This window comes from Leguminivora glycinivorella, chromosome 9, assembly GCF_023078275.1.
Source record: "Leguminivora glycinivorella isolate SPB_JAAS2020 chromosome 9, LegGlyc_1.1, whole genome shotgun sequence".
Classification (NCBI taxonomy): Eukaryota; Metazoa; Arthropoda; class Insecta; order Lepidoptera; family Tortricidae; genus Leguminivora; species Leguminivora glycinivorella.
In genome coordinates this window covers 23,481,217-23,497,432 of record NC_062979.1, presented here as the reverse complement: position 1 = coordinate 23,497,432, position 16,216 = coordinate 23,481,217, and the positions used below count along the sequence as shown (strand labels likewise).

Below are 16,216 nucleotides of genomic sequence, written 5' to 3'. Positions count from 1 at the left end.
TCTATAACAAATTACCGAACTGCATAAAATCTGAGCCTAACTACAATAAATTTATACGACTGTTAAAACATTTCCTTGTCGAAAAAGCCTTTTACACCGTCACGGAATATCTACAATATGATGACATCCAGGATATTTAAATCAATACTTATAAAATAATACCGTCACCTCTCTAAATAATTATATATTATATTATAAACATTGAATGTAATTATGAACGAACTAAATGTAATTAAATTATTTATCAATTATTTATTAAGGCTAAATTGAATTGTATTCTTTACTAACTTAAAATTAACTTTAACTAAAATGACATTCGTTGTGTAGAAATATTAACTTTAAATCTAGTTTTAAATCTTAGCTTTAGATATATTGCAATACCCTCACAGGGTGTGTTGAAACTATTCACATGTATACTTATTAAGACCTTTGTAACACACATTGCAAAATAAATGAAATGAAATGAAATGAAAGTATGATAGGTAATAACCAAACAAAAAAGTCGCTGCGTGAACGTAGGTATTTACGCGGCGTCGAATAAACCGGTTTATTTCGATTAAACTAAAGTTCTCAAAACGTTCGCGTGCTTTAGAAAGTTCGGAGTAAAATCGAAATAAACCGGTTTTTACCGGTAAAAAATAAACCGGTTCCGAGCCTTGCCACTGACAAAGAAGCTGAGAGTGTATACAGTTGGCAAAAACTGCTGAGTGTTTATGTACGTATAGTAACCAGAAGACAGTATAATGTTTACCTGTAGTAACCAGAAGGATCGCCCAGGGCAAGCAGAACCAGCCCGTCCGTAGTCTTGCATTCGGGACTAAATGCAGGACACACCCACATTGAGAAATTTGAGTCTCTTGGTATTGATAAATAGTTTATTTGATACCTTTCTATCCACATGTAAAAAAGATGCCCTAGGCCGAAAATATGGTAGAGAATGTAGAAGTATAGTACCTGTAGTAACCAGAAGGATCGTCCTGGGCAAGCTTTAGCAGAACCAGCCAGTAGTCTTGCACTCGGGGCTAGATGAAGCACGCAGCCACAGCGGCATTGAGGGCCGACTTCAGACACTACCATGGAAGAGTCTCCGGCCCAGGGTTTTGAGGCGCACTCACACGCGGCTAGCTCCACCGCTTGACCCTGGGAAAGAAAATTACGTTGAGCACAAAGGTTGATTCGACGACTAGATCAAAGGATGTAGGTACAAATATACTAGTGTTATAAACAAACTTCTGAAGTGTAGTTATCAGGAAAGGATAGAGTAAATTTACATTATATTTGTAGATTCATAGCAAGCTATGTAGCATCGATTTTGACAAACCCGTCGATGCAAATGTATTTGAAATGTCAAACGCCTATGAAGCTGTGATGACGTGTAGGTATTGAATTGGTGGGGCACTGACAGTGTCAATACTGAAATATCCATACTTACTAATATTATAAACGGGAAAGTATGTGTGTCTGTTTGTTTGTCCGTCTTTCACGGCAAAACGGAGCGGCGAATTGACGTGATTTTTTTAAGTGGACATAGTAGAAGGGATGGAGAGTGACATAGGCTACTTTTTGTCTCTTTCTAACGCGTGCGAAGCCGCGGGCAAAAGCTAGTTTGAAAACATTTGCCTAACTTTCTATAGTTCTTCTTTCTATAGTTAACTACAAATAACTGCCACTTAAAATCAGTAAACTTAACATTAAAGTAGTCTAGATCAAGTCCTTTATTGTATAAAAGCATTTTAACTTTCAGTGCAACTTAAACAAAGCCAAGAAAATTCTCAGCATATTTACTTAGAACCTAGTCACACTGAAAGGAAAACTTTTCTTACAACGCTTAAAACACTTGACGTTTAAAGTTTATTATGACAAAGCGCTCAACTGCTTCTTAGCACTTCATACCAGGGTGTCTAGCCAAAGTCACAACCGCTTACGATTCGTAGCTAGCTTTCCCTATTGCTCTTTGGTAGTGGTACGACAGAGCCAGACTGCGTTTCGGTTGCCACCTAGCGTCAACGTTGTCACTTCGGGTAGACAGGCAAAAATAATACTTTCTTGCTTCTTTCTAACTTGAAAGCTAAGAAAATACCTCTGTACAGTCAAGTGCAAAAATACGTATCGATTTTATCCGCTCAAAACTATGTACCGAGACCTTATTCCGCCGACATAAAGTGCTATGGGACATATTTTTGATAAGTTGTACGCACCCATATTTTTACACTTGACTGTACTTCCAAAATGAAATTTTACTTGAAACAGATACAAAATGAATCTTCGATGGCAGATACGCTGCCGATGAAAGAGAGGGGGGGAGGAGGGTGTAATTTAAATATATACATACATACATACAATCACGCCTGTATCCCATAAAGGGGTAGGCAGAGCACATGAAACTACTCAAGTTTCAGTGCCACTCTTGGCAAAAAAAGGGGTTGAAAGAAACAATAATTGTGACATAGCAGTGACAGGTTGCCAGCCTCTCGCCTGCATCACAATTTAACCCATATCCCACAGTCGACTTCTACGACACCCACAGGAAGAAAGGGGGTGGTGAAATTCTGAACCCGTCACCACACAGGAGAATTAAATACATGTAATTTAAATATCCAAAAAGAAAAACATGCGTTTCTATAAAAAGTGATTGTGCTAGTCCTGCTGGACATTTAACACTTAAATGCATAATTGGATAGTGATGTATTTATGCATCATATATTTTTGGCTCTATTGACAGCATTCAAATTTGAAATCTTTGTCAAGGTTTATTACGATATATTATTATTATTTAATGGTTAATTACGAGTTCCAATAATTACATGTATTGCCACTACTTGGAAAAAATATCATATCTTTGACCGTCATTACTGCGTTTGTGGCAGAGCAAGATACAAGATTTTTAAAAGTACTGTAATCTATAAATCAGCAGTTCTCGAAAAGTTTGTACAAAAATTAAGGGAAAAGTTAAATTTGTTTTTATTAATTCCTATTTTGTTACCAAGATTTTGTTGATAAATTGAGATTTTATTAAGTTTTATTTCGTCATTAAGGTTCTCTAGTATCTATATTTTCTTAATTATAACAATTATCCTGTATATATCTTACGAAAGTCGAATTATATTACTAAATGTTGGTAACAAAATAGGATCAATTAAAATTTGCTGACGTGGCATTGTACAAAGTTGACGGGAATTGCTGAAATAATATGCTCCAATAATTGTAGCAATATTTATTAAAAAAAATCAAGTAAACATCACTTTTACAAAATACGTTTTACATCGTTTTACACACTAATCAAAAATGTTATCACTCTTCCTTTGGTTCCTCCTTGGCCTCGTCTCCGTCATCAGTTTTGGCTTCAGACTCCTCGCCTTCTACCGTTTCTCCTTTCCCATGCTCCCCTTCCACCCCCTCTCCTTCCACCCCTTCCCCTTCCACCCCCTCTCCTTCCACCCCTTCCCCTTCCACATGTTCTCCCTCCACATCTTCCTGAATCACCACCGTCTTCGACTTAAACGTGTCAGATCTCATCTGAGAGTGAGAGTAAGCTAAATCTCTCAAAATTGACTTCTGTATCTCCATTTTACTCTGCTCCAACATCTTCTCAATATCAGTGGCTTCTTCGCCAGATTCTTCCTCAGTTTCACTAGACTCGCTCGATTTAGTCGAAGTCGCGAAGGACATGACACTTTCCTTGACTGGAAGGTCAACTTCAGAAGAGAACGGTATGACCTGTATACTTGGCACAGTCTTGACGCTTCCCAAAGTTGACGATGAAACAGAAGGTGACAATGAAGCACGTTTGGGAGACCCGCGCGAAGTTTTAGATGCTGTACTTGGTATGGATGTTACTGATTTCTTTGATACTCGCTTCGGTACGAAACCGAGGTCTCCTTCTTCGTACACCTTACCAAGAGATGCCAGCGAGTCCATAGATTCGGCTCGCAATGCGTCACGATATTGGGTCACGATGTCCAGAAGCCGGGATAGCAATACTTGCCTATCCATAATCTCTCTTGTAGTGTCTGTTACAGCCCATTGGTCTAATTTGAGTGCTGATTGTATAGCTATTGCCGCTTCTCTCAAAATATTCTTCATCTTCTTAGATTCTTTGGCAATCTTGGACGCTTCTACGAGAGACTTATTGCGTTCATTTAATTTTCCGTGTAAGTTTTGTTCTAAAATTCTAACTTGTAATGTCAAGCTCTCATTTTCCTTTGTCAGTTGTTGTATTTTTGTTTGCAATACATTCAAATCAAAGGTACGTTTTTCCATTTGCGCCTTGTCTTTCTGCATATTTTGAAATGCTGTAGTGAGTTGATCAATCACTTTCAATTGTACGACACTTTTGTTAATAGCTTTGTCTCGCTCTTCCTCAGCAAGCTCCATTGCTACGCGAGCAGCTTGTTCAAGTTTTTTATAGTTTTCATTCTGCTCAGCAAGTTTAGTTTGAGTTGATAATATGTTGTCCAATTCATTATTAATAGCTATATTTTCTCTGATGACCCTGTGCGTGGATGCTGCAATTCTCAGCTCTGTAGCATCTTGGAAGTCCTGAGCCAATTGCAAAAGTCGTCCCTCCATCTCTTTCTTCAACTTATCTTTTCCAACCACAAACTTTTTTTCGGCGTCATAAATAATTCTCTTATACTTCATTTCTTGATCTTTGAAATCTTGTTCTTGTTTCTCATATTTTCTCATCAAATCGTCTCTTATAGCCCTGAATTCCTCCAGTGTGTTAAGTTTACCAGCTAAAAGCTTATTTTCTGACGTCAACTGATCTTTCATAAGGGTGAAGTTTCTTTCGAGTTCTGCGACGGTTTCTTTAAACTGCGCTGTTTCGATTTCCCTGGTTTCCTCCAAGCCTTTGACCTTGTCTTTAAGCTCGATATTCTCTTCATTTTTATTATTCAGAGTTTTCTTTAAGTAAGCGATGATGTCAGCTCTGTCCTCGTCCAATTTATCGTAAGCTTTTTGGAGCTCTTCATTTCGAACTTCGTACTCATCTACAGCTGATCGGAGCCGCGCGACTTTTCTGTTAGCCTCAGCCAACTGTTGTTCTAAAAATACTTTTTCAACTTCAGTGAATGCACCCGGCTTCACTGCCGTTTCTTTTGCTTTGTCTTTTTTCGGTGCCATAATTCACGATATAATGCAAAAAGTACAAAAATATTCCGTTATAATTCCGTTTGTTGTGACAGCGGAAAATATTGACAAAACTGCTAGACGGTTGCTATAGGTTACGATATTTATGGGCTTATCTATTTGCTTAGTGACAACCTCGTTGGAGGGTGGTTGTGTGAAGTTTTAAAATGACGTATGTCAATGATTGAGGGCGAATGAAGATTGGCATAAACTTAGTTCATTATGCGTAATGAATGAAGATTGGCATAAACTTAGTTCATTATGCGTAAGATAAACAAACATTTGAATGCTTTCAGTTTATGCCTTCTTCGGGTTTACTTATCGGCGTACTATGCGAAAGTTTATTTGTTTACAGAGTTAGGTTGAAATAGCGTGTATGTTTGTTGTAAAGTTATAATTTGAGGAGCGTAGGGCTCATTTACACAGTACGCCATCTAAATAGGCCCTGACTTAAGCATTATAGATTAGCAAAGACATATACATATAACTCCGTATAGACAGATAAAGTCTAAGAAAAAACGTACCTCAGTACCATACAGAAAAAGGTACGGTGGCCTAGATGGCATTACACCTTTGGGGTACGCTCAGCTAGATGGCGCTAATATTAATATTTGACATTTTAAAACATATCAAGCTAATAATATGGGCCGAATTGTCAAAAGTGAGGTTCAAAAGTTTTAAAAAGCCTGTGTCAAGAGATAGCAGTCTATGCACTGTGATTATGATTACACATTTTACTTCGACAGTAACTCTCTATAATACTCGATCCTCTTTGTAGATTAGTAATTCATTAACAACTTATCATGAAGTCAATAAGTTTAGGTTTGTAGCAAAAAGGATTTAATACTGGACTGACAAAGCCCATACAAAATAGCGTACCTCTGAAATGTATGGGCTTAACACTAGATGGCACTGTCCGCAGCCTGAAAATGGCCAAAATCATATTTTCCCCAAATATTTTTGCGTGTTTTTGCTTTTTATAAAAACAAATGATATATATCTTTTCTCAAACATGCAATGAAATATTGTCTTTACGTTCCTTAAAATGGGCTGGGAAGTATCGCTTTTTGGGCGCAACAACTCGAGAGGACTGTAAAGGGATTTCATATTATTTTTCAGGCCTAGGCCTGCAAAGTAACTTTTTTTTATAAAATATTGTCCTTTAGAGCATTTTTTTTTATTTCATTGTATGTTTGAGAAAAGCACTATACATGCCTCGGCGTGAAAACGGATTCCCGGCCTCGTATCTCTATCCGGCCTCGCTCGCACGCTCGCTCGGCCGTATATACCCACTTGGCCGGAAATCCTCATTTTCCCGGCCTCTGATGTAATGTACTATTATTTTAAAACCATGATTATTATCAATACACATTTGGAATTTTGAAAAACACATTTTGAAATACACATTTTGTAGGTATCATCAGTGTAGTTATGATAGTATTTAATAGGTGGCGCTAAAAATCGAGGTACGATTCTTAGTATGAAGCATGTAAATCCTATAAGTATAATTGGTATAAATAATACCTTGGTTTGTATTAAAAATATCATTTAATTTATATTGTTATAACAAATAATAAAAAAACTTATAAGTTAGGTAACCATTATGTGTGATATACTTTAGCAGAACTTTCTGGTTAACGCGAACAGCTTTCATCGGATATAATTTATTAAATCATGTCGTTAATTTGCGGGAAGCCAATACCTAATTAAAATTATAATTTTATTTTTCAATTTCGTGTTGTCATAAAGTGATAATCAATAATTTTACTTGAAAATCAAAGCATTTTAGTAATTCACGGGATATAATAGTTTAGTTTAAGTAGAAACTGAATATACTACTTTTGCCTGCGGCGTCGCTCGCGTTTGAAAATTGCGGAATGTTCAATACAAATTTCCACCCGCCAGTTTAGGAAACTTAAGGGGAAAATCTACAAGACGATTGATTGTGAGGCCTGTTGTATTGTATGGATCTGAATGCTGGGCGACAAAGGTGGAGGATGAAGGGAGAGTGCACGTAGCGGAAATGAGAATGTTGAGATGGATGTGTGGAGTGACCAGAATGGATCGGATCAGGAATGAGTATATTAGGGGAAGTTTGAAAGTTGCGCTTATAACGGAAAAGATGAAGAGTGGCAGGTTGGCGTGGTTCGGTCATGTAATGAGGAGGGATGAATGTCATATACTCGTAGGCAAAAGAATGTTGGAGATGAAGGTTGATGGATGGAGAGGGAGGGGTAAACCCAAACAACGCTGGATGGATTGTGTGAAAGAGGATATGAGGAAGAAAGATGTGAGTGTTGAGATGACGAAAGATAGAGGAGAATGGAAGAGGAAGACGTGTTGTATCGACCCCACATAACGGTAGGAGGAAGAAGAAGAGAAGAGTTTAAGAAAGTGGGGAGTTAGAAAGAGACAAAAAGTACCGTATGTCACGCTCCATCCCTTCAACTGGCCGCAACATGATGTCTCTCTCTCTCTCCTATGGTGCTTTCTCCTTCTGACTCTCAGCTCACAATATTAAGAGGCAGTGGTGAGTCACAGTAAGCGATGTCGGCTGCGGGTCCTCGTGGAACAGCCAGCCAGTGATAGGACGCACTGACAGAAACATGATGTCTCTCTCTAACTCACGGTTAATGTATATTTCTCTCTCACCTCGCAATATTTAGCTCCGTAAGCAGGAGGTGGTGAGTCGCAGAAGCGGTGTCGGCTTCTAGTTCTGGTCGAACAGTGGGCTGGTGAAGGGCAGGCTGACCAAGCTGACCAGGCGCCCCAACCGCCGGCTCCACCATCTACAAAAATAAGGACAGAAAGGTTAGTTTCGATTTCGTAATGTAGGCTCTTCCCTAACGAGTGTCGGGGAGTTTAAACCGACATGAAATGGATAGAAGCATAAATTTCCACACGTGTAGAGGTATCGTACAAGATTTGTCATTTTTCAAACGAGAAAATGAACAAAAAATATTAGAAGTAATGCTAACTATGCAGAAAAGCAGTATGGAAATTAAATCATTCCCGCTTTGTGTGCGGAAAAGTATCACTTTGAGTTTCACCCTTGGAGTTTTTACAAAAATCATCTTGACTGCCATATTATTAGGGATAAGTTCGCCTTTGTACTGAAACTTTTTATTTTAAATATTATGTGCTGTATTATTTTTCTGTACAATAAAGTGTTTACTTACTTACTTACTTACTTATCGCATGCCACACCCCAATAATAGGGATGACGACTACATAAAAAAATGGCATTCTGTTTAGTCCGTCAGTTAGATCGTCCCAAAATACTGAATACATATTTTTCGCTTTTTCTAAATAATGAAAAAATACAAAGATATAGAGCATCCGGAGTGACATCACTTCTAAGTAAAAATTGTACCTAGACGTGACGTCACGCGAAACTAAGCCTGACTGCTAAGGAATGGAACATGCTCCCCTCGTCTGTATTCCTGGGCGAATACAATCTGGGTGAATTCAAGTCCGTGAATAGGCTATTACTGAACCAGTGAGCTACAACCTCGGCCTTGTCGTCACTTTCCATCAGGTGCGACTAAGGTCAATCACTGGCCAGTTTATAATAAAAAAAAAAAAAAAAAACTTCGACGCTCTGTATACCGTCGTCATTTTTCGTTTACGAGAAAAAATAAAAAATACGTGTCTAAAATTTTTTGATAATCTAATTGACGGACTAATTCGTTTTTTTTAGTCGTCTCGCCTATTATGGTCATCATCATCCTCCTTGCGTTATCCCAGCATTTGTCACAGCCCAATAGTGCCACGTACGGTCAACCAAGAAAGTGGTTTAAATTATCTACCTGATTATATGGTAGTCAATCCACGATGACTGCCACAGCCTAACTACAAGAATTACACGGAGAACTCCCAATAGACAGATAATCAAACGATTGTGCAGGATAAGATAAGCGCCTGTCACAGCCTCACTAAGATACGTGCAATAACATAACTCTATGAGCAGATAATAAAATGCTAGTACCTGGTAATGATCACATGTGACAATCCTGGCTGCCGCATTGCATGCCACAGCCTAATACAGTCCCGTACAATAATACCTATTAATGAGCAGATAATAAAAATCTAGTACCAGATAATGGTAACGTTGGTAGGCAGTCCGTCCTCACATCAGCCACAGCACCCGTCACAGCCTAACACCGACACGTACAATAACATCACTCAATGAGCAGATAATAAAACTCTAGTACCAGATAATGGTAGCGTTGGTAGGCAGTCCATCCTCACATCAGCCACTGCCCCTGTCACAGCTTGCGAGACGTACACGAAGCAATACTCTGGATATCTCTCGCTGAACAGGCGACAGTCGAACGAGACTGTGTGCTGACCCCTGTTGGAAATAATAAAACATAGTTAATAATTTATAGACAGGTCTTAACTTTTTAAAAGCCAATTAAGAATCTAAAGTCTTTGTTATAGCCAGGGTACTTAGCCGAACAAACGCTCACGAAACGCTCACGAAACGAAACGCTCGTAGATATCTATCTCTATAGCTCTTACGTATTGGCGCGACAGAGCCGGACTACCTTTCGCGGCGTTTCGTTTTCGTTTCGCGTCGCAGAAATGCCATTCGGCTGTGGCACCCGACCAGAAATATAAGACTACGCGCCATATATATTGCGGAATTTCATTACAACTATTTTCTTCATAATAAAATAAACTGTCATCCCATTGAAAAATAAAAAAAAATAAAAAAAAAATAAAAAAAAATATTTTATTGAACAAATGTACCGTACAGCCAGATGTGTAGGTCCCTGACTTCTGAGCTAGGTAAAACCTGTGTTACAGAAGTCAGTGTCCTCTCCCAAATTTAGTTTTCATATAAATCTAATCTTACACTAATTGATGAGAATAACAGCGCCAGGAGACAATCCATACAGAGCAGCTCATTTTCATTACTCTCACAGTTTGAAGGAGCTAAGAGATTTGGACTCTAACTATGCTAAATTCATATTTGTTACAAAATTATGCAGTTTCTGTGCAATGCGCGGTACACTCGTGAAGTGAAGTGGTTGCATAGTCTAGAACTTGAATTACAGACCAAAGTGACCCGTTTTCAATATTAATTTTGATACATTGAAGCAAGTTAGGTACTGCAATACGTTGGATTTATGATGGTGCTCGTACACTGGGCTGTTATAGATGTTATACACCCTGTTTTTATTGAATTCCGTTAACTTTAAGGGAAGGTTCTTAACGCCGTGGCTTGCGTGGGCGACGGTCGCGCGACGGCGATGCGACGCATACGAAATCAAACCTTATCGATATGGAAGTATGAGACGCGACGGCGTCGCGCGACCGTCGCCCACGCAAGACACGGCGTTAGATCAAATACAATTAATTTCTCTAAGTATCGCGTCGATAACCGTAAGAGTAATTACGGTTATCGAGTTATTAAAAAAATAAATATAATTACTGAACAGGTGTGCCTTTACCAATTCCTAATGTTATTTGTTTTGACATGTGCCGTCAATCACTTGACACTAACTCACACTAATAAATTCATTTGTTATGTATGAAAATGATTAAAAAAAAATGCGAATTTAACTAAAAGTGATATACAGGTTGGTTCCTGATAATGAACCTAGCTAGAACACGGTGTATAACATGGTGCTACAGGGACAGAGCGATGGCGTGATGGCGCGCCGTCTCTTTCACACCATGTTCTATAACATTGTATACAGCTCACGAGCCCAGTGTGGGAGCACCATGAAAAAAAAACAGTCGAATTGAGAATCTCCTCCTTTTCGAAGTCGGTTAAAAAACTTGTTATCATTTTCAATGCAAGTTAGGAATCAAAACTTAAATTACCTCGTAGCAAAAGCTACTTAATTGAAATTGTGTCGCTTAACTTCAAAACTGGGTAAATCCATTCTGCTAAGGTTCATTATCTTTCAGATCATATTATATTTGTTATACCGCGGGTGCCCGATGGACAACCTTTTAACCACCAAGAGGGCACCTTATATTGGTCCAGAAAAATCGACATTAAGGTTTAGTAAAAGTCGCCTGGTTTTCGAGATTTTCACACTTTTTAAAATTTTAGGTAGTATTAAAATTTTAAAAAGTGTGAAAATCTTGAAAACCAGGCGACTTTTACTAAACCTTAAAGTCGATTTTATGGACCAGTATAAGGTCCCCTCTTGGTAGTTAAAAGGTTGTCCATTAATTATATTCAACCTTAAAGCAGAATGGATTTACCCAGGTTTGAAGTTAAGCTACACAATTATAAACTAGTTCTTCAAACCTACTCATTATCTCATCATCAAGCCACATGCTAAATTACTTTGTTTCAATTACATCTCTACTCCTTTAACATAAAGTTCAATTTCAGAAGCACTATAAAATATAGAATTTCCGGCATATGAATTTTGGAATCATTAGTACAGTAACTCAACAACACAAGATCCTAACTACCTTAATTCCTGCATTGCATTTAGAACTATATTCCGATGAGATTATAGTCCAAATTGAAAAGGAATTTGAAGGTGTATAAGCTGTTATAAATGTTATAGGATTATATCAGTGGTGCATTCTGCGGTGAAATTAGGAAGCATCAAGACCACAATTAGTTTCCTAATATGGACTCCCGAATATGGTCAGTTGAGGTGAAAGTGCGGACTGTTATGGTAATTATATGTAAACTAGCTTTTTCCCGCGGCTTCGCTCGCGTTAGAAAGAGACAATAACCTAACTACAAAATTAAAATTTTGAAAAACCCCCGAACCGCGACATAGTAGACCGATTTTCATGAAACATGGCTAAGAACACTCCCGACTAACTCAGCTTTCAGACAAAAAAAACTAAATTTAAATCGGTTCATCCGTTCGGGAGCTACGATGCCACAGACAGACACACACACAGACAGACAAACAGACAGACAGACAGACGGACAGACGGACGGACAGACAGACAGACAGACAGACAGACAGACACGTCAAACTTATAACACCCCGTCTTTTTTGCGTCGGGGGTTAAAAAGTAGCCTATGTCACTCTCCATCCCTTCAACTATCTCCACTTAAATAACCTAACCACAAAATTAAAATTTTGAAAAAACCCCCGACCGCGACATAGTGGACCGATTTTCATGAAACATGGCTAAGAACACTCCCGACTAACTCAGCTTTCAAACAAAAAAAACTAAATCGAAATCGGTTCACCCGTTCGGGAGCTACGGTACCACAGACAGACACACACACAGACAAACAGACAGACAGACAGACAGACAGACAGACAGACAGACAGACACGTCAAACTTATAACACCCCGTCGTTTTTGCGTCGGGGGTTAAAAATCACGTCAATTCATCGCTCCGTTTTGCCGTGAAAGACGGACAAACAAACAGGCACACGCACTTTCCCATTTATAATATTAATATGGATGGTATCTTTATAAATGGTCAGGACCTGTCCTGCAATGAAGAGCATACTGTGGTATAATCATTGATCCTCTCTGGCAAATGATACGTCACTGGCTTTATTGCACTAATGGGAAAGAACGATAGAGAGCCCCTCCAGATGGAGCTAGCTTCAATTTTTTTTTATGGGATAGGAGGCAAACGAGCAGACAGGTCGCCTGATGGTAAACGATCACTGCCGCCCATGAACACCAGAAACACCAGAGGTGTTGGAGGTGCGTTGCCGGCCTTTAAGATGGGTGTACGCTCTTTTCTTGAAGATTTGAGGGTCGTATCGGTCCGGAAATACCGCAGGCAACAATTAATTCCACAGTTTAGCTGTGCGGGGCAGGAAGTTTCTGGAGAAACGCACAGTTGAGGACTGCCAGCCATCTAAATGATGGAGATTTTGATGGAATTTTCAGCAGATCTCGATATTTTTCATTTTCAAATTTCAAGGGCAATCAAAAAAATCAAATCAAAATAATTTATTCAGCAAATAGGCCACAGGGGTACTTTTTTACACGTCACATTTACCTACATATTTAGAAAATATTTAAATTAACTAACTTGAGTGTTTAGCAGGCTATTTTGTATGACCCTAAGCGACTATCGACCTACATAAATACCTACTCCGTTGGATCAGACCTAATTCAAAATTAGAATGGGCCTGACACAGAAGTCCAAAATGGCCACTTTTATTTATTATTGGAACAGTACACTCACAGCTCCGCAAGGGAACCACAATACCACCGTAGTTAATCTTCAAGAACTGCTATCAATCCACTGAGAACTTCCACATTGGACTCACCAGACTACTAAACTTGTGTACTAACTAATATTGTCTTCAGTTACCGCGATAGTTACTCATGAAATAAAACTATGGAAACGGATTATATCGCGTATAATGAATTTAGAATTCATCCCGACGTTTCGAACACTTTACAGCATTCGTGGTCAACATGTGACGCGATATAATCCGTTTCCATAGACGCAAAAACGACGGGGTGTTATAAGTTTGACGTGTCTGTCTGTGTGTGTGTCTGTCTGTTTGTCTATCTGTCTGTATGTGTGTCTGTCTGTGGCATCGTAGCTCCCGAACGGATGAACCGATTTAGATTTAGTTTCTTTTGTTTGAAAGCTGAGTTAGTCGGGAGTGTTCTTAGCCACGTTTCATGAAAATCGGACCACTATGTCGCGGTCGGGGGTTTTTTCAAAATTTTAATTTCGTGATTAGGTTATATTTCTTGTGTACTAACAGAACTTTTTAAGTTTTCTCTCAGCCACATATCTAAGGCGCTCCGGGTCCCATCCGAAGGCACCTACTCTGTCCGAACCTTCCAGGACCTACTCCGGGAAGAGTACTCTCACACCTTTACCACTGTGGATGTTCTGCAAGAACTACTATCAATCCACTAAGAACTTCCACATTGGACTCGCCAGTTACTAAACTTGTGTACTAACCTTTTAACTCTCCTCTCAGCCACATATCGCAGCCGCTCCGGGTCCCGTCCAAACACACGTACTCTATCCGCTCCTTCCAGGACACATTCCGGGTATTGGAAGAGTACTCTCACTCCTTCGCCGCAGGGGAACACGCTGCCGCCATGGACGTTCAGCACAAACTGCTCTGACCAGTCCGCCTGTGGACAAAATAACACATCATTTATACAAAGTTTTACTTAAGAAAGGAACGGCAAAGTTAGGCAATGGTCCCCATTAAGGAAAACGCTGGAGAAATACCAAACTGTACGTGTATCAGGGCAGTCCATTTATAATTAGTAGAAGGGCAGTAACTGTCAGAGTAATGGTAGCTTGGACAGACACCAAATGCGATTTTAGTTACATGCGGTTGAGGTTACATACAATTTTGCAAAGCCATCAAATACCGCAATTTAATAAAACTCGTATGTGAGTTGTCGTACTGTCTCCAAGCTAACATTACTCACACTAGGACAGAACCGGCGACCGAGATTTTAGCCACTAAGTTTTTAATGATGGGATATTAGCAATCATGTCTTTGTGATGCTTCCAAAATCAATTCTTCTTGAGACTTCTTCTTTTCTTATGCGCACTGCCAAGGAGTGGAATTCCTTGCCGGCGGCTATATTTCCGAGCTCATATAACCCGGCAACCTTCAAATCAAGAGTGAACAGGCATCTTCTGGGCGAGCTCACTCCATCGTAGGCCACGTCTTTGCCTTTGGCTAGTCTGTGGTCAAGAGTAAGCCCATTTATAATAATAATAAAAAAAAATTGTTCAAGATGCCTTCAAACCTTCAAGAAAAAAGCGTACTCCCATCTTTAATGGCTGGTAACGCTTATTCAACCCTTCTCGTTGCGGGTGTCTTTAGGCGACCTGTCCCCTGTCCGCTCATTTGCCATAGCTGTTATCCCAAAGGATGCCCTACTTATTGCTAACTTTATATTATGTTCAACATCCCAGTCCACAAATGGGACATTGGACAAGCTTGCTTAAGACAGAGCCAAGTGGCGTAAACTAGTATTCGAAGGACGTCAAATCCATGACATCGCTTGGTTTAGGGCACTAGCGAGTATAAGCGTGCCAAGCGTTATCAGCGCGATACCTGTTAGCCACGGGCACACTACACCTGAAAGAGTTGTGGTCGTGTTTGCCTCTCCCGTATTGGCTTTGCCACGAAAAACGTTGTCGCCCGACCTGACACTGCATGAATAGTCTGTTACAGACTTAAAGGCCAATGATGATATTATGTTTGATGCATTTTCTCCACGCGCTGCACAATTTTCTTGGTTTGAGCACTTATACGATGCTTATGCAGGAATTTGCAATGAAAAGGCATTTCAACGCCTTTTATTCATACGAGAGACATTTGCATGCGTGCTAAGCGTAGGGATTTTTGCATAATTTCTGGAATAGTGCATAAAAGGTAACGCTTAAGTATAGCATGTTTATGCTATATTTTCCTATTTCATTTCCCCGGTGTTTTGGTCCTTTGGATTGTTTTATCAGACTAATCAGTATTTCATTGGTGGCTGTTTGTTAGAATTAGACCCTGGAAGGAGTAGTTGCACTCTAACAAGCATGGCTTTTGGCCTTCTTCACGCTAGGCGAGAATTAAGACACCAGAACGCTAACCAACCTTTGTCACTGGACACGGCCACATTCTCCTGCCAGCTTTGCGGTCGCGGCTACCGCTCTCGCATTGGGCTCAGCCATTTGCGGAAGTGCCGAAATCTAATGGACGCTGATTAACCCATCATATTATATTGATGTTAGAGGCCATTGATGTTTGTGTTAAGAAACCGTTAAAGAAATCATTAATTGACCGCAGCGAAGCAAGGGCTACGTTTTAACTCAAGCAGTTTGCTTTTGTATGTCCGGATGTCTCGCTCTACAGCTCGCATTTCCCAACCGATTCGCGTGAAATTTTGTGACCAGATTCTATGACTCAATAAAATTTTTTTGTCGTCCCAGATTTTGGAAATTGTAAAAAATTACAAAGTCATGGGGCCTCACGCCTTAACTTTTAGCCGTATCGATATCTTAAAAGTCTTGTCTTTTAGATACATGTATATAGAGTGCTTGGCAAAAAAATTAGACGTTTTAGAACACAGGTTTAGACGGTAGATGTAAAAATATGTAATTTTGCATGAGAATAAGCATTTTAATTTCGCCAATCTAC

At 39.4% G+C, this 16,216-nt stretch overlaps 1 protein-coding gene across 1 annotated transcript in view; it reads right to left on the bottom strand.

Moving 5' to 3' along the window:
- Positions 1–16,216, bottom strand: part of LOC125229781 — a 517,609-nt gene that overhangs the window by 31,462 nt on the left and 469,931 nt on the right. Inside the window, exons 8-11 of the mRNA XM_048134722.1 lie at positions 14,017–14,195; positions 9,345–9,484; positions 7,783–7,919; positions 955–1,140 (exon numbers count right to left, since the gene is read on the bottom strand). Coding sequence (XP_047990679.1) covers positions 955–1,140; positions 7,783–7,919; positions 9,345–9,484; positions 14,017–14,195 — 642 coding nt within the window. The remainder of the gene's footprint in view (positions 1–954; positions 1,141–7,782; positions 7,920–9,344; positions 9,485–14,016; positions 14,196–16,216) is intronic.